General features: G+C 37.4%; 2 protein-coding genes across 2 annotated transcripts; both read right to left on the reverse strand.

Moving 5' to 3' along the window:
• Positions 1-6676: 6676 nt before the first annotated feature.
• On the reverse strand, positions 6677-8122 carry LOC146390097 (Fc receptor-like protein 5). The gene is made up of 4 exons (XM_084920428.1): positions 8092-8122; positions 7807-7866; positions 7153-7419; positions 6677-6945 (listed from the first exon to the last, which is right to left on the reverse strand). The coding sequence occupies exons 1-4, from the start codon at positions 8120-8122 to the stop codon at positions 6677-6679; spliced, it is 627 nt and encodes a 208-aa protein (XP_084776554.1).
• A 6337-nt stretch (positions 8123-14459) lies between these two features.
• Positions 14460-17216, reverse strand: LOC146390098 (high affinity immunoglobulin epsilon receptor subunit alpha-like). Its single transcript, XM_084920442.1, has 5 exons — positions 17186-17216; positions 16910-16969; positions 16180-16446; positions 15583-15834; positions 14460-14467 (listed from the first exon to the last, which is right to left on the reverse strand). The coding sequence occupies exons 1-5, from the start codon at positions 17214-17216 to the stop codon at positions 14460-14462; spliced, it is 618 nt and encodes a 205-aa protein (XP_084776568.1).
• Between the last annotated feature and the right edge of the window lie 2858 nt (positions 17217-20074).

Here is a 20074-nt window from a genome sequence, read left to right on the forward strand (position 1 = left end):
CTCCGGGATCCCCCCACCCAAGGGAAATAGACCGCTTTCATAAATAAAGAAAATTGAATTGAATTGAAAAAGCCAGCCCAAGGGTAATGTCTCTTAATTACAAACCTGTGCCGTGAAACAAATGTGAATTAGCCTGTAGTTTCAGTTGTGCCTCTTCTTATGTTTTATTATGCATTCCTACATGAGTGTAGTTTTGAGAGTTCATAATACATATAACCTTACCTTTGGACTGTTGCGTTGTTGAACATTAAAATATTTTGTCATTTCCTTGATTCTGTAATATTTACCAAGTTGATAAGTTAAAGTTTAACATAATAAGCAGATTTGCAAAAAACAATTGCATTTTAGAAGGGCATGGCTTAAAATTATTGTAATTTGGAAGACTTTATATATTTATTGACCACTTTATTTAATATGCCTTTACAAATCTTCATAATGGTTCTCAAAGTCGGTAATCAGGCCCCACTGCTCTGCTTGTTTCCCAGCTATTAATACACTACACTCTGTTGATTGCCTGGTGTGTTCAGTCTTGCAGAATTAGAAGACTCCATTGTGGAGTAAGGAAAACAGTGAATTGGTATGTTTTAGCTTCTGATTCACTAAATGTGCCTTGTCCAGGTAATGAACATGCTACATTTTCTTTTGTTACTGACGTTGTTTGTGGAGGGATTGTAATGAAATACATTATTGTTTTGCCCACTCATTCATAATTCAACGGCTGCTGTAATGTTTGATTTATGTTCTATGACACAGAAGTGCATTACTTGGAAAATGTCTTGCATTGGTTTTTTTTCTTATTTTTGCAGAAAAGTTACTCAATATTACCAGAAAATCTAACTTAACATTAGGTTGCTTAAGCGTAACTATGCTTTTAGATGTCAAAGTAAATAATACTGGTTGGTTAAACCAGCTGAGTTAGCCAAAGCTAAAAAATAATTGCTGGATTTACTTAATAATATACAACGTTTATTACTTAAAAGCTGATTGTAAATTGTTGCAACAAATTTTTGAAATTGAGCCAACAAAACATTTTTTTAGAGTGTGAGATGATATAATAATCATGTATACAATAATTAAAACAAAATTTTAACATGATTATGTAGCCTGTGTTAACTTTTATCCTTTTGATCCATTGAGTTATGAAAAACAGATACATATATAAATGATTATTGCTTTACTAATGCACTTACCTAACAATATTTCCATTTATTCACTGTAAAATTTAATTAGTTCCCAGAACTACAAAAAACAAAAAAACAAAACTATGCAAACTCATTGCCTCAAACAAAATTGAGTAACGCTTACTTGAGATGACAGTTAGGCAACTTTTTCTTTGCAAGTATGCAGTACTAAGAATAACTTGATGTTTCAGACTGGTCAATACTAATTGTTTACCCACTGACAAACACTCAAAGTTCTACTAAATTAAAAACAATTTGTCATTCAAAAAGAATAATTAACAACACTTCTTGTAATTGTGTTAAAATCAGTCCAACTTTTATTTTCAAATGCAAAAAAGTATATCAGCCAACATACTGGACACTGTTCTGCTGAACAACAAACAATTATATTGTTACAATCTTACAGTGAAACAAAGTCTCATATTTAATTATTCCGAAACTAATTTTAGGCTTTCCACAACTTTGTTTTGCAAGTTACATTACTTACATAATCAAAATAAAATATACTTATTGTTCTGTCACAAGTGCAGTCTCTGGTTTAAACAAGACATTTGTTTTGCATTCAAACACAGAAGCTGGTATGTTGTAATATTTTAAGGATGGATTGTTTCCAGTCCTGGTATTAATGCCGGAACGACTGTCATGGGTTTAGGCGATCCAAATGTAAGCGCAGAAGAAAGTCTTTAACTTCCCTTAAGTACAGTGGCACTGAATGTGAGTTGGAGATCCAATGAGCTGTAACCTGCAGGTGACCATTTTCACTTACCACACCATCTGTGATGGAGGACTCATCTCTCCTGGTGCCCTGCAAGCAAACAATCATATTGTGGCGTGTTGGGGGAGCAGCTAGTTATTTCCCATCATGCCTTGGGACATGTTCTTGTTTTACTGTTTACGGTTACATGACTTTTAACTGTTCTCTTAACTGTTCTGCTTATACTGCGTTACAAAGTCACTGATAGTTAATCATAATGAATACAAAGTTTTATTTGGCTATCTGTCGTTGAGTCAGTGTTTTCTTCTGCTTGTACATGATCCCTGAAAAAGAAATTACTAGAATGAAATGAAATGGAGGGATTTGTGTGTCCCAGGGATCCCAGGGTCTATGATGTCTTTCAGGCTGCCCCGAACTGATTCTGGTAAGCAATCAGGAAGGGAAAGTGGTGCTAAACCCACATGTGTATAGTGCAGGTGGAGTGCTGCTGATGCCCAACTAAGGATATTGTCAGGGGGTGGGAGGAATACTTTGAGGCCCTCCTAAAGTTCAATGATCCGTCTTCTATAGAGCACAGTCTGGAGATAAGGTAGATGACTCATCCACTCTGGGGTGAGGTCACACAGGCACTACACAAATCCTTGATGGCAGAGCCTTTGGTCTGGATTAGACTCGCACAGTGTTCCTGAATGCTCTGTAGATGCGTGTCAACCAAGACAGCTCTACAACATCCAATGTTCCATGGAAATCGGGCGGTACCTCTGGATTGGCAGAGCAGGCCAGGCTGCTGGAAAAGAGAATTAGTCCATTAGTTGAATCTCAGATACTAGAGGAACAATGCAGTTTTCATCCCAATCGCAGAACATTGGACCAGCTCTTTACCCTCTAGAGGATATGTGAGCGTGCATGAAGGTTAGCCCAACTATTCTACATATGCTTTGTGAACTTGGAGAAGGCATTCGACTGTGTCGCTTGTAGTTTTCTGTAGGAGGTGCTTCAGTCTGGGTTTTCTGGCCCGTTACAGTACGAGACATTTGGTCCTTATAAAACCATTGCAAAAGCTTGGACCACATTGTCAGCAATAAGTTGAACTCATTCCCAGTGGGTGGTGGATTCCTCCGGGACTAGACCTTGTCAGTGATTCTGTGTATAATTTTTAAAGACAGAATTTTGAGGCCTAGACAAATGGCAGAAGACTTCGACTTGGTTGGTCTCAGGATCTCGTATTTGATTTTTGCAGATACAGTGGTCCCTCTCTAAAACATGGCTCACCTATCGTGGCTGTTTCGTGGATTTTTTTTTTTAGTGCAATTTTGCATGCCCTATTTTTTTATTACATTTTTACAGCGCATTGTGTTCTGCGTCCTGATTGGCTGTAGACCATGGTCAATCAATCTCCTCTGTGCCGTGTCTCCTGTACAGAACAGAATGCGTGAAATTTACATAAAACTTCAATCGCTAGAAGTGTGACTCTGAAGTGCGCAACTGTATGTTTGTAAGTTTTCTCCCCAACAAAAATAATATCGACGAAATTTTTTGCACAGTCAAAGGCACCTGTGGTAGCCCCAAAAGGCAGAGGAAGATGCTAACCATCGCACAAAAAGTTGGACTTCTGGGATTATAAGGCGCATTAAGCGAAACAAAACAGTCAGATAAGTCAAATATCACTCAACTCATTCTTCTTGCTTCCTTTACTTCCATACCATTGATTCATTATGTTGAATTCTCTCGCAGCTGCTCTATTCCCATGTTCTGGACCTGAAAACAGGGTTTTGTCTTTGGTTTCATTCTGTAATACTGGACTTATTTTTCTACAAAGGTCTGAAATGTGAGTGTGTTTAAACAAGGGAGAAAAATTTCAATTGTCTGTCTGAGAAAAGTGCATGAAGTGTGTAGTGAGGGGTTTTACAGCTTATAGCCTTAAAATACAATAATAATTAAAATAATAATAATTAAAAAATAAAGCTTGCTACTTGGCCACGCGGATTTCACCTATCGCGGGTTATTTTTAAAACTCCCGCGATAAATGAGGGACCACTGTAATGTGGTTCTGTTGGCTTCATCATGTGGTCGTCTCCAGTTTGTGCTGGAGTAGTTAGCAGCCAAGTGTGAAGCAGCGGGAATTATAATCAGACATCCAATGAGTTTAAGTATCTTTTGGTTCATGAGTGAGGGAAGAGGAGAGCGGGAGATTGGTAGACTGAGACAAATTGGTGCTGTGACTGCAGCTTTGTAGTGAAAAGAGAGCTGAGTGTAAAAGTGAAGCTCTCGATTTGCTGCTCACTCTACACCCCACCTTTGGTGATGAGTTCTGGGTAGTGACCAAAGGAGCAACATCACAGATACACGAGCTTTCATGGAAGGGTGGTTGGCTTCTTCCAAGTTAGGATAAGGACTTAAATCATCCAGGAGTGGCTCAGAGTAGAGCCACTACTCCTTCATATTGAAAGGAGTCAGTTCAAGTGGATGAGGCATCTGACAAGGATGCCTCTTGTGGAGGTGTCCTGACATGCCCCACCCAGAGGACGCTCTGGGGCAGAACCAGGACAGACTGTATTATCTGTCACTGGTCTGAGAATGACTTGGTGTTCCCATGGTCAAGCTAGAGAAGGTGGCTTGGTAGAAGGAGGTCTGGGCTTCTCTGATTAGGCTGCTGCTCTTACAAAAAGTTTCCTAAATAAAGTGTAACAAAATAAAATAATCAGACATCTACAAAAACTCACATTAGCTTATATAACTTTTCAGTAGCATTTGTAGAAAAATGTTTTTCAGACAGTTAAGATCTGCATGCTGGTTCAAAATGTAAAAATAATTGTCTTTCTCTTCTTTAAGTTAATTAAGTTCTAAAGACAAGTCAGTGACATACTGGAAACCTCCACTACGGAACTGCCCTAGTGAATTATAGCTTTCACCCTCAATTAAAAGTTGTGCCTTAATTTTTAATTTACCAGTTTATTGTTTCTACAAATTACACTTCATGATGTCTAGTCATAACGTATTAATTTTTTTTAATTAATTATTGTTTGTTTGTCTTTTGTGTGCTGATAATGTAATAACTAGAATTTAGATTGCATTGGCTTTATCTCGCATTCATATGTTTGATTTTGTTTTTTTAGATTTATACTAAACAAATAATTCAGTTTTCCGTCTAATTTATTAACAATTTAGATAGACAAACTGTCTCACACTAAAGAGCATCCAAGCAACATGTGAAAAAGCAAAGGTTCAAATGCAGTCTTCCATTTTATATATGCCATTATTTATAAAATGACCATCTTACATAATTAGTAAAGACTTTGCTAGCTTAGATGGTGTAACATTGTTGTTGAGGGATTCATGTTGTCATTTTTATCTGTGCATTTCTAGTCCTGATTCTAAAATTACGGTGGCCCCTAGAGACAAAGCACGTACAAACTCCAAAACACTTGCAAACTCCAAAACACTTGCAAACTCCAAAACACTTGCAAACTACAAAACACTTGCAAACTCCAAAACACATGCAAACTCCAAAACACATGCAAACCCCAAAGCACATGCAAACTCCAAAACACTTGCAAACTCCAAAACACTTGCAAACCCCAAAACACATGCAAATTCCAAAACACAACGGAAGTGCTCCAGGACGCTAGGGGCAGTGTTGAGCTTTTGTGGTCCCTCGCTATAACGTGTTTCACCTCCCGCGGCCTTGCTGTTTCGCAAATATTTTTTGTGCAATTTCCAACAAAAACTATGTCGATGAAACCTTTTGCACCCAAATGTCAGAGGAAGATGCTGACCATTGCACAAAAAAGTTGGACTTCTGGAAAGACTAAAGGAAGGTCAAAGCCACAGTATTTTTCGGACCACAAGGCACACCGAATTATAAGGTGCATTAAACGAAACAAAACAGTCAGATAAGTAAAACTGTACTCAACTCATTCTTCTTGCTTCCTCTACTTCTGTACCATTGATTCATTGATGTTGAATTCTCTGGTAGCTGCTCTATTCCCATGTTCTGGACCTGAAAACAGGGTTTGATCTTTGGTTTCATTCTATAATACTGGACTTATTTTTCTACAAAGGTTTGAACTTTGAGAGTGTTTAAACAAGAGGGAGCCTTACAACAATAATAATTGTAAAAAATAAAGTTGAATTGCATATGTTGTCTGTGGAGACAATGAAAAAAGTGTTAATCATTGTTGTTGGTTGGTTATGAACATTGACAAATATACTGGTAGATATCAATAACGTTTTCCCTAAAGTAACTAATTAAGCAGTAAAACAGAAATTTTGACAAAAAAAGTTAGTTGTGGATGTACTAGCACTGTGTCAAGGTTATTAACGATGGATGTCTGTTATAACTGAACAGTTAAAATGTAAATGTAAAATTTATAAAACTTTATTTTTCTGTTCGAGTACCTCTAATGACAGTTTATGTTTCCAATATCGTGGCAGTCCCACCGACAGAAGACAAGTCACCAACAAACACATGAGACCAAGGGAGCGCAGCACAATAAGCCCGGTGGGTTGAGAAAGCCCATGTCCTTGAAATGAAATGTGATTCTTATTGACCAGTTGAATCAAATATATTTTCATTTACAATATTCTAAATGTTACGTAAACCAAATTAACAATTAAAACCAGCTAGGAAAAAACAACAGTCAATATCACATTAAAAAAAATATGTTTTTCTTTACAAAATCTGACTTTAGAAAGCCTTGAGTCTCAAAATGCTACAGTTGTAGGTATTATCAGGTGTCTGATAATTAGTTTCGGCTAAAACAAAATTAAAACAAAAGTATCACAGGTATAGCGCACCTTTGATGTTAAGCCAGCTCTCTGGTGAGTCTCCAGTATCGACAATACTACATTTGTAGAGTCCTCCATCAGATTTGGATACAGTCGGAATCATTATGTTTCCTGATGAGCTGCTCCCAATGGAGATGCTATTTTTATAGAATTTTGCAGTGTAGTTGGAGTTTGAATCCTTTTTTCTACAATGCAAGGCCATATTTTCTCCCTCGATCACAGGATAGACAGGACTTTCCAGAATTACATGACTCTCTAAATTTAAATGGCAGAAGATACGACAGTTATTTTGTCTGTAAAAGTGTTTTCTGTTTAAATTATATATATATGTGTGTGTGTGTGTGTCTTATTTTATTAAGGTTACGATGCATTTTCTGAAGAAAAATTATCCCTTACTGCCAATGAAAACCGAGAATACAAATGGACTAAATATGTTAACGCATAGTTGCTTTTTTTTTATGTGCATACCAGATACAGTGATGTTGACAGAGTTGCTTTTTTGTATTTCTCCATATTCACACCAGTATTCTCCACTGTCTGTTGATGGATATGCATTAATAATATTGCAAGGTCCAGTGGGTGTTTTCCAGAATGGAGCACATCTTCTAACATCTCCTTTTGTCTTTTTCATCACTCTCCATCCAATCAGCCCATGTAGCCCTTCACAGCTGATAGTGATAGGCTCTGTTTGAAAGAACTGCTGTCTGTTCGGAACAACTTGAGGAAAACCTGAATCTGAGACACAAAATCCAATAAAGACTCATTTTTCAATTTGAACAAAATAGTCTCAAACTTAAGGTTATTGCACATGTGCGCCTTCTTATTGTTGTTGTTTTTTTTTACTTTTTCAGACAAAGACAAAAGTATACACATTAAGCATGTAAGCTTTCAAATGATAAACATTTATGCATATATATATTTACTGTTATGATAAATATAGATATGCAACTGTTTCAGAGGTTTATGTAGTATCTCTATTTTTATCTAGAAAATAATAACTGCAGTAATTTACAATAATTTCAGATTGTTAACAGATATATTAAATCTATTACACACACTATTATACAAACATGCAGCCACACACCTAAAAATCCACACAAAAAATATTTAAAAAAAACTTACAGTATGTTTGAGAATCACTGTATTCGACTACTATAACCAACAGAGTCAGAACATTCCTCACTGAAAAGATTGAGAATGACAGTTTTAATGTTTAACATGTTTTCATTTTTTTTCCATTAGTAGTAATAAGTCCTATGCATTTATTAGTGAGCAGTTACAAATGTGCAAAATGAATACATTGAAATATATGGGTGCATTTTGGATATATTAATTTCCCTTGTGTTCATTTTCTCTGTTGCTGACTCAATATCTTTTTTTTTATTAACAGACAAGGTCAGTACTCACATAGTCTGATGGTGGCAAATCTGACCTCCATGTTGCCTTGCTGCTGACTGTGTGAGTGTCAGACTGAACTGAAGATATATTTTTTTGTCAGAACTTCCTCTTCCTGTGTTTCTGTGGTGACTGAGGCCCAACAGGGTTCCACTTCAGTCACAAGTGGTAGCATCTCTCTGCAGCCTACTATTTGTTTTAGCCCTTTCACTCTCTCGCTCTCACACACACACACACACACACACACACACATATATATATATATATATATATATATATATATATATATATATATATATATATATAATTATATATATGTATATTGATATAATTATATATATGTATATTGATATAAATATTGATTTCATTTCTTTTTTTGTGATGCCCAAATTTCTGCACCTGCCTGATTTTGTTGAAACAATTATTGGACACTTTCTGTAAATCCAATAAACTTCATTTCACTTCTCAAATATCACTGTGTGTGTGTCTCCTTTATCATATATTTAACTGACATTTTTTATTGTAACAACCAACGATTTATACAGGAAAATCATGATTATTAACAAGGTTGCCCAAACTTTTGCATCCCACTGTATATATATATATATATATGGTGCATGGAGGCCAAGATAAGGGTAGTTATTGGAGCTGCAGAAAGGTGCACAAGTAAAGACTCACTTGAAGAAACACACCAGAGAGACAAAGGGCAGGAGAATAAACCAGCTGGTCTCCACAGAACCATCCAAGGTGTACTCTCTGTGGCAGGGGGGCAACATGAGGACAGCATCACCAAGGCTGGAGACAGCCTGGAAGAGCATATGGGAGAAGGATGCAACCCATAACAGCAATGTTCAGTAGCTAGGATGGCTTTTCTATGAAGATGAATAGTAGATGAATACAACACTGAAATCACAGACAAGTTCAGTGAGTTACTTAGATCCCTGGACTAACATCATAACATTCTTGTGGGAAACCTTAGCTTATGGCATTCATGTGACATCTACCAATTATGTGAACACGGCAGACTATGCACAAGGCATTGCCAAAAGGACCACAGCCAACCATGCAAGAGATTTCCCCCATATCACATTGCAAAACTGCTTGATGAAACACAACAAAGCACCGAAGGTGTTCACCCACCCTTCAAGCACTGCAGAAATCCACTGTGGAAAACACTTAATGCACTGAAGCCCCACTGCGTAATGCACAGAACCCAAATGATCCTGATAACTCCTGGTGGCACACGCCATAGAAGTCCCCTGTTTAGGCCCCAGTGGGTTTGACTTGATGGACACCCTCTAGAAACATGTTAACTGATGTATCACATTTGTTTACTGTATCACCACATGTTAACTGTGGACTGATGTATCACCTTTGTTTACTTTAACATCCATTTAAGCAGGAAGGTAGGCCAGTTGAGTGAGTATATACCAGTCTTTATTGGCCAACTTGACATTTTGGTAAGCAACAGTTTCAGTGTAATGCAAATTAAGAGTGTGAGCAGACCTCTCCCATACAATCATTCTCTCACTGCTATTGATTATGTTGCTGCCATTTCCTGTGCAATATTTTGGCAGATTTGCAACTTCCATCCCTATCTTCAATGACCATAGCCCTTCCAGCCTTATTTATTATTTATTATATGTACACATGCCCTTGTACACCCACACAATGCTTCCTGTAACTCAAAAATTGTGTATATAGTGTTCTTATATTGTTCTTCCTTTTTTGTATATTGTTTTCTTTATTTTTGCACCTCTGTGGTGCTACCTAATTTTGCTGTGTAAGCAACTGTTCAATAACAATTCAAAAGTTCAAAGTTCTAATGTAATTATGATAATTCTGATGAATAAGAGTAAATCCTAAGTTTTGCAAAAGCTTAAGTTTTGCCAGATTTGCAGAGTAACTTTACCAACAGCTACATGAGTATGTACAAACTTGCTCAGTCAGACACCCACAGACGGTGGAGTTTTAAGAAGTCTGCAGTTGTTGTGGCATTTTCCTGTTGCACTAAACAATTTGTTCATTCTCCTCATCACCTGCAGCAATGTCAGCAGTAAACACTAGATGGTAGCAGAAGCCTTGTCACTATGTGATGCCCTGTGGTCATCAACTGAACTGGAATTTTTATTTGTTAATTACCCACTCAAACACATATTTTGAGCTAAAGCCACTTTGTTTATGAATGGATAATACAATTGTTCTAGCACAAACTGGATTTATTTTATTATAGATGCAAATCCAGAACAGAGTTGCACTCCTGTTAATAAAACGTTTATAATCAAACATTAAGTTTGAAGTAACTACAGCATTCTTAAATACAGCTTTTTATTTTATGCTCACTGAAATCATTCACAGACCCTGACTTGTTCACTTTTCTTTTTAAGCATGTGCACACAAATGTTTCTATCCCATCATGCTTTGCAGGAATGTCTGTTTTTAGTATAAGCAGTCTTAAAAAAAGTCCCCTGAGGGTTGTACTTTAGTGGAGCCAGGTACAGTGTCAGTACATCAAAGTAGTACGTGTCTTCAGAGACAGCTCAAACTTGATATCGTGATACTTAGCTATGCCTTTATGCTAGTATGCAGGGCCTCAATAGGGGATGTATGATGAGGCTCTAGATATACCTCTCTATCTCTCCTTGTAGCTGGCACTTATATACTTTTTAACCTCAGAAAACAGAACTTATGTCTAAATAATAATTATAATATCCACATTTTAAGATTGAATTCATTATTTTGATTTGATTTGATATACCTTTATTAGTCCCACAAGGGGAAATTTCATAATTTCATAAGGCTGCTGACCTATTGCACGCAATGGCGGCGCCATCTTACCCTCCGACCATACATACATGACACAAAACATCACATGGGGGAAGACAGGTCAGAGAGGTATAACAATGCAAAATGCACCACATGAGGAAAGAGAAGGAGAAAAAAATAACTCCCCCCAGACTGAGCTCCAACAGGGAGATCAGTTTGAGAATGGAAAAAAACACCTCAGCACATGAAAAAAACTCTTAATACACCAAAGAAACACATGACAAGCAACAGGGGTGGGTAAAGGGTGAGAGACAGCCGATTTAGACAGTACATCCGGGCCTGCGTGCGCTGGTCTCCTTGATCCACCGTCAGCATCGGAAGGGAATAAGCGTCGAAGCCGTTTGGAAAGGGAGGGGGGATGAGTGTGTGCATATCAGTGTATATGTATGTGTGTGCGTGTCCAGAGTTCAGCTGAGACAGTGTCCTTCGCCCTGCTAGGCTAAGTAAACAATCTTCCAGCCAACCCAGTCTAAACACAGTTGTTATCAGGGTGTTGCTGTTCAGCTCCAGCCTTGCGACCGCAGCTGGCGCCGAGAGGGTATCCGCATGAAGTGATGGTGGTTTTTACTTTAGTGCGAACAGCTCATATGAATTTCAAAGCTGTTCTAACAGTCCAACACTGGTCTCTCAATCTCCCGTTGGAGAGCCGTGAGCTTTCTATGATGTTATCCAAACTTACGTTCCGTGATGTTGTCATTCTTTTTGCTCAAAGAGCAGGTTCTGAGAACTCACGACCGCAGTGCACTTCCCCAAGATGTGATCGAATTTGCGCTCAAAGGTGTTATTCGAGCTAGCCCCTCCAGATGTAATCCAGTTTTTCACTCAGAGATCTTATTTCTTATTCTGAGTATTCACGGCAGCCGTGCGTTCTCCAAGATCTTCTCCGTGCTGCACTCAATGAGCCCATTTTGAGAAACTCACACCTCGTCCCATCATTTCAATCCCAGCGGGCAGCCTTGTGGGGGTTTGAACAGCCGGTTCCGCTTCCTTAATTCTTCGATAAGTCAGGGCCAAGCCACCTGTGATCAGCAAGAACCCTGTTATCATGGTTCCGAATAGGTAGATATCTTCAGCAGTCAGGCTCACCCGAGCCCAGACTTCTCGTTGAGAAGGGGTGTCAATTGCATTCAGAGACCAGTTGATCAAATCCATAATTCTCTTTTAGGTTTCAGAGAACTGACTGTGAGAGAGTGTTCCAGGGAAAAGTAATACAATAAACACGAGACTAGACAAGGACATAAGAGGCTAAGCAGGGAAGCTAAGGGAGAGGAGGAGGAGGAGAGGAGAAAGGTGCGACCGCCTTCGTCAAGAGCAAGAGCAGAGATTATTTTCTTTACTTACTTTCAACACACTAAGGCACATATTACATACTGTCTTTCAGGTTCACATAGTTGTGTGATATTTGGCTTAAAGTTACAGATAGCTAAACATATGCAGGCACTGAAAGTGTTGAATGATGAGTCAGACGTGAAATAAAGTTGAGGGCTGTTTACTTGTTTGTCTTCACCAATGTATATCTTACAGTGCTTTCCCAGAACTTGTGAAACTACAAAAAAGAAATATACTCAACAAAAATAAAGAATTATGCATTTGCATAATGTACATATAGGCATGTATATACAAATACTTTTGATTTTACCTCTATATTTCACCTTTAAAATATGTTTTTCTTGCCTTGTTTGATATCATTATTTTCAGCACAACCTCAAATATCTGAAATTTGAGTTATTTTTTCATTTTGGTATACTATATTAGCACAGTTGATCTAAATTCAGACAAAAAATTCAAAACCTGAGTAGAAAACAGTTATATTTTTTACTGTAAAACCCACAAACACGTTTAACGAATCATTTTCATAACTTGAAATGCAAATAGAGATTGTACATTTCTAAAAATTATGCACAAGTTTTGCAAACCACAAAGTTATCAGGTACTATTTACCTAAAAATGCAGCCAAGGCCTCAGGCGTTTTTTATATAACCATTTAAATCTATTTACAGAACAATCAGGTGTTCTGCATCAAATAAGAAAGCACACAAATTATTTGTGCCAGTCCAAAAAATGTAGTTTGTGTTCAGTATAAGACAGAGGAGAACACCAAAGGCCTAAACCCTGCAGGTCTGACAGCAGGAGGTGCATCAGTCCAGTTTTCCATGTGGGAACAGCGTTTACACTGGAATCTGCCTTTGACGGCTTTTTTTGGAGAAAATGTGAAATTCAGCAGTCTAACTGACACACAATACAAAACAATAACTACACAACACACTAACTATGGCCTCCAAACACGCTAAACGTCACTAATGTCTCACATATGAAAACTCTCTCTCTCTCTGTCTTTCGCTCGCCCGCTTTCTGTCGTGGGTGTCACTCCTAAAAACTTCCCCTTCTCCCTAAACAACCAAATGTCACATGTTGCCATATCATTTTTTTTGATTGGCTGACATGGTAAAATCTAACACCAATAGGGAAGGGGTGTTTTTTCTTTTTCTTTTTTCACTGGCAGGCGGAGAGTGTTTGCTAGAGCTGTCGGTAGAAAACGTCGTTTTTACCGTTCTTCCCGTTCTTCCCGCTGTAAACAACGTTTTGTTCAGAAAAAAACATCGCGTGTATTTTTTGAAGTAAGGCACTGTAAGATGACCTGCCAGAAAGATAATTGCACTGTGTATTAGAAATTATTAAGATGATGTTGTCAATCTTTCAGTCAAGTTTCCTGTAGACTCCTGGTGAAACATACAGCAGCAATGATGTTGTAATTCAATCTAAATATTTTTATATTTATTTCATGTAAAAACTCAAACAAATCATATTCAGTACAATTATGTACACCCAATATGATTTAGTCCCCTTTGGGAAGGTGCACACTGTTCCAGATAATTTTCCAAAGATTTGGCTGAGCCGCAGATGATAACTGGAGATGCATACAAAGGTGTAAACAAATCTAAATAAAACTTAACCTAAGCTAATAAAAAAGATGAAACAAGGACTACAGAAGGGGTATAAAAGCAATGTTTTAAAAAAAGATGTTGCAGAAAAGATGTCTACAACGACCACATTTGGACTACAAATAGCCTATGCACAGAAGTCCTATGGATGTCAACACCAGACATTTAGTAGATGTCGAAAAAAAGATCTTGCCTTGTGTTACAAAACAACTTCTCAGTGGACAAAAACTGGATGTCCAAAAATGACAAATAAAAGTATCACTCTGATGTCACTTTGCACAGTGGATATGTTCATGTTTATCTATCTATATATATATTTGTATTTATATATATCAGTGTTCGGGAGTAACGGAATACATGTACCGCCGTTACGTATTTAAAATACAAAATATGAGTAACTGTATTCCGTTACAGTTACCGTTTAAAGGTGATATTCAGAATACAGTTACTTTGTTGAAATAAATTGATTACACAATGTCTTTTCCTGTTTAATATGTTAGGCTATGCCCTATCCTGGTAATTCCATGCCGGTGGAAACCCAAACAAAACACTTTAAGAGGCTCTAATGTCTGTGTTTCAATCTTGCGGCCCACGTCAGCTCTACTTGCGGCGTTATGTGTCTGTGAGCGCGAGGGAGGGAGAAAAAGGAGAGTCGAAGATTGCGAGTTATCACCAACCAGAAACCGGAAATGGAAGCATCTAAATATGATAATAACCACTGCAGCCAAAAAGAGTGCCCGAGTGCCTAATTGTAAGTAAGCTATTAAGACTCGACTGTACACTGTGTTCGTATTTTCCTCCTGTTTTCCACCCTTTCAACACCTCTCTCCGTCTCTCGCTAGCAAAGTTGACCCAGACAACAAAGTAAAGCTAGTTTTCAGCTACAAGCCCGACACAGAACCCGAAGTTTTAGCCAGAGTTCCATTTACTACAGTTCAGAGCCGCTGACCTGTTTTAAATACGCGCAGAATAGTTTTCTATACGAGATCGCAACAAAAAGTGCAGCCTTACCGAATGTCCACCCTACTGTTACATGTTTTATATTAGGATTTTAAATAGTTACTGTATGTGATAAACCAAACAGATTTGATGGACTAAATATATAGTAATATGTAATATAACGCATATTTTTTCCCCATGTACATACCAGTTACAGTGATGTTGACAGAGTTGCTTTTTTGTATTTCTTCGTTTTCACACCAGTATTCTCCACTGTCAGTTGAAGGATATGCATTACAAATATTGCAAGATCCAATCAATGTTTCCCAGGTTGAAGCACATGTTCTAACATCTCCATTTATCTTTTTCATCACTCTCCATCCAGTCCGCCCATTTAGCCCTTCACAGCTGATCATGATAGGTTCTCCTTGAAAGAACTGCTGTCTGTTTGGAACAACTTGAGGAAAACCTGAATCTGAGACACAAAATCCAATAAAGACTCTTTTTTTTTTTAAATTGAATCTCTTCTATTTAAAAAAAATAATAATTTAAAAGACAAGGTTCTTGCACATGTGCTTCTTTTTATTATTGTTTTTAGTCTTTTTGGACAAACACCAATATATACACATTAAGCACTAAAGCTTTCAAATGATAACGATTTATACATATACAGTTAATTTAGCATCAGCATCAGTCTAACATCACTTTGCATAGGGGATATCTTCATCGTAGACCATACACACTTTGTTAGGAAAATTTTAAATCTTTTTAGTTAGAAAATATTGATGCATCTTACCTGCAACAGTTAGCCAGCTCTCTGGTGATTCTCCAGCATCAGCAATACTACATCTGTAAAGTCCTTCATCAGATTTGGATACAGTGGGAGCCATTATGTTTCCTGATGAGCTGCTCCCAATGGAGACGCCATTTTTATAGAATTTTGCAGTGTAGCTGGAGTTTGCATCCTTTTTTCTACAATGCAAGGTCACATTTTCTCCCTGCATCACAGGTTGCGCAGGAATCTCCAGGATCACATGACTCTCTAAATCTAGATTGCAGAAAATATGGCAGTTATTTTGTGTAAAAAGGGAATTTTACACAATAGTCATAGTCAACAGTCATGACATAATAGCTCACATCATTTTTAAGTAGACATCTGTGTCAAATATATGCTTTTTCTGCTTATTACAATGCACATGCAGCTTATGTGTGTATATATATATATATATAGTGTGTGTGTGTGTGATATTAAAACTACCATGGTACTACAGTACCAAATATGACACTATCTATTGCTGTAAGTGATGTACTGAACAGAATTTAAAAAAAAAAATTGTTGATGGAATAAATATGTCAACATATAATTTAGGGTTTTTTTTTTCTATGTACATACCAGTTACACTGATATTGACGGAGTTGCTTTTTTGTATTCCTCCATGTTCACACCAGTATTCTCCACTGTCAGTTGATGGATATGCATTGATAATATTGCAAGGTCCAGTGGGTGTTTCCCAGGTTGAAGCACATGTTCTAACATCTCCATTTATCTTTTTCATCACTCTCCATCCAGTCAGCGCATTTAGACCTTCACAGCTGATAGTGATAGGCTCTGATTGAAAGAACTGCTGCCTGTTTGGAACAACTTGAGGAAAACCTGAATCTGAGACAGAAAATCCAATAAAGACTTTTTTAAAAATATCTAGCAGCAGTAAATCTCTCTCTCTATATATATATATTTTCTGTGCTTAAATAATGAATTGGAGAAAGTGAAGTGGCTTCAGTTAATTTCAAAATAATAATTTCAACAAAATAATTTCAAAGTTAAGGCTGTTGCACATGTGCTCCTTTTTATCATTGTTTTTTGTTCTTCCAACAAACACCAGTGTTTACACATTAAGCACTTAAGCTTTCAAATGATATGGATTTATATAATTTATAGTCACTGTAATAGTAAATAAACATATGCAAGTGGTTATTTCAGAAGTGTTTTAGAGCTCTATTATAGCTCTATTTTAGCTGGAAAATAAAAACTGTTAAAAAAAATATTGTTAAAAGATATATAAAATTTATTACACACATACACACACAAACAGTTAAAAATACGCAAAAAAGACCAAACTTACGATATGCTTGAGAATCACTGGATTCAGCTACTATAACCAGCAGCAACAGAACATTCATCACTGAACAGATTGAGAATGACAGTTTTAATATTTAACATGTTTTTTGTCCATCATTACTAATAAGTCCTATGCATTTATTAGTGAGCATTTTCACATGTCCAAAATGAGTACATGCAAATATATGGGTGCATTTTGGATATATTAATTTCCCTTGCATGCACTTTCTCTGTTGCAGACTCAATATCTTTTTTATAAACAGACAAGGTCAGTACTCACAGAGTCTGATGATGGGAAATCTGACCTCCATGTTGTCTTGGTGCTGAGTGCATGAGCATCAGACTGAACTGAGGATATATTCTCTTGTAAGAACTTCCTCTTCCTGTGGTGACTGAGGCCCAACAGGGTTCCATTTCAGTCACATGTGATTGCATCTTCCTGTAGCCTGCTTTATGCCTTTGTTTTTATTGAATTTCATGTTTTATCAATTATATATAATCGGGGTGCAACAATACATGTATCGGTATTGAACCGTTCGATACGGTGCTTTCGGTTCGGTACGCATATGTATAAACAATACAAATTTTTTTATTTATTGTATCAACTTTTCTTCTGACGAGGCTGTCTGTGTTGAGAGCTCAGTGGATCTGCGTTCGACTTATCCGCCTAGGCTGCACTGTCGAGCAGTGTTGCCAACTTAGCGACTTTGTCGCTATATTTAGCGAGTTTTCAGACCCCCTTAGCGACTTTTTTTCTAAAAAGCAACTAGCGACAAATCTGGCGACTTTTTCTGGTTTTATTGGGGACTTATTTATGACGACTTTTTGACGTGAAAGCGCGTATCGCTCTTACTCTCAACAAGCAGCGGTGCTGCCGTGGGCACTTCGAGCGTGCCAAAGCCCTCACAGGCGGAGGATAGCCCTCCCCCAGCTGCTATCAGGGCAGGAGACGTTCACACCTATGCGTCCAAACTGCAAATGAATCGCGCATGAGCGAAGCCGCTGCTCCCGCACTGACAGTAACTCAGTCAGTTCTTCTTTTACTGTTGTTGCTGTTTTGTGGATCATAAGGTTTAAAACTACTTATAAACACACACTCACACACACAAAGTAACTCCACCAGAGTGCCTATTTCGGGTCACTTTTGCTGGTCCAGCCCCGGATAAAGGAGCAGGGTTGGAATTGTGACATTAAAAAACAATAATTGCTAAAAGAAATTTAATTTGTAGTTCTAAATAAATTCTAACTGCATTTAGAACATTTTTGACTCACTTTATGTCTCTTCCACGATGTTATTTCTCTCTCCAACAGCGTGGGTTACAATTATATTAGCATGACCAATTATGCAAATTAGGCGATGGTGTCATTTAGCGACTTCTAGCGACTTTTAGGACAGCCAATAGCGATTTTCCTTACTGAGGAGTTGGCAACACTGCTGTCGAGCGCAGATCCACTGAGTGCAGCGCAAGCTAGCGAGACAGATAGTGATGGAATTTCCAGCTCTTTTTAGAGAACCGGCTCTTTCGGCTCCCAACCGGCTCTTCAGCTTGTTTTATTGCTTTAATTAATTTATTATTAACAATAATATAAAATTATGCACAAAAGGAATTACTAATGGAAAAAAAGTGGTTATATTTATATATGTGGTGGCCCCTAGAGACAAAGAACGTACAAACTCATTTCTAGCGTTAACTGAACTTCCAAAACAGAGCTACCTAGATCACTTAAATTACACAATTGAAAGCATATGTGTATTGTTTTTTGTATTTATGCACAAGCACTGATATATATTCAAATAATTAAAAAAAAAATTCATTTACCTGTTACTACCACACACCAAATCCGGTTGTTGGTACTACCTGGCTTGTGTAGCCACTAGGTAACAAAAGCTCAACACTGCGCCTAGCATCCTGGAGCACTTCTGTTGTCTTTTGTACGTGTTTTGGAGTTTGTACGTGCTTCGGAGTTTGTACGTCCTTCGGGGTTTGTACGTGCTTTGTCTGTAGGGGCCACCGTAAATATACTTTTATTTATTCACTCCACATAAAATGTAATAAATAAATCATATAATACAAAAACCAACTAGTCACATTTCAACTTTTAACTATTTAAATTTTCAGCTTTTTCCTTTTAAACAAATTTAAAGTGAAACAACACAAAACACTGCAAACCACAACACAATTAAATCTAAATTAAAATATGAAAACAAAAAGAAGATGCATGTTCTTTGTCATATGGGCCTGCATGAATAAACTTTCTGAATCCTTTATCATCCGCAATAGGGCTGGGCTATATCATACCGTTCACGGTAATACCGGTGTAATGTTGGGCAACGATAAGTAAATGAGATATCGCGATAGAATATGGGTAAAACATGCATGTGCAGTGCCTTTGTTTACATACGCACATGGCGGCAACGCAGAATGAGAAGAGCGACAGCGGATCGTTAAATGAATCGGATGAACCACAATTGGTTTGTAAAAATGCTGCAACTTCAGTGGTGTGGAACTGGTTTAGCTTTCATCCGTCAGATACATAACAAAGCACTATTTTTGGTAGAGCATGCTAGCGGGCTGTCGTTATTACCGTGTTCTTTGGAAATAAGGCACACTTAAAATCAATCCTTTGATTTTTCTGAAAATCGACAGTGCCCCTTATAATCCCGTGTGCCTTATGTATGAATTCTGGATGTGTTTACTGACCTCGAAATGATTTTATGTCGTACACGGCGCTCAAAAATCTGTCAAATGTTTCAGTACGACTTTGCTAAGCTACGAACCCGCACCGCTTGATGGATTGTCGGAGCATTACGGCTATCGTAGGCAGGAGCCTCGCGGAGTGATGCGTACTGTGCTTCAACATAATATTACCGTATTGTGTGTGTATAACCTCTTTTTAAGTTTTGTGGATATTATACATGGTTATGCTGAGGATATTTCGGCCAATTTCCACTGGAAATGCCTTTTGGTTAAACTGTCAGCAAGGATTTGCATGTGCACTGTTAAATTTTTATATAACTTTAATGCACTTAAAAAAGCTGCTTGTGTAAGTGAAAATACATTGATTTTTTTTTTTTGCACTAATAAAGTTGAGGAGTTGTAAAGTATTTTGTCTAGTGTCAATTATATAATCAGTTATATCGTTATCACAAATTTTCAAATGTATATTG

Source organism: Perissodus microlepis, chromosome 3 (assembly GCF_051167445.1).
Source record: "Perissodus microlepis isolate ML-2025 ecotype Zambia chromosome 3, ASM5116744v1, whole genome shotgun sequence".
Lineage (NCBI taxonomy): Eukaryota > Metazoa > Chordata > Actinopteri > Cichliformes > Cichlidae > Perissodus > Perissodus microlepis.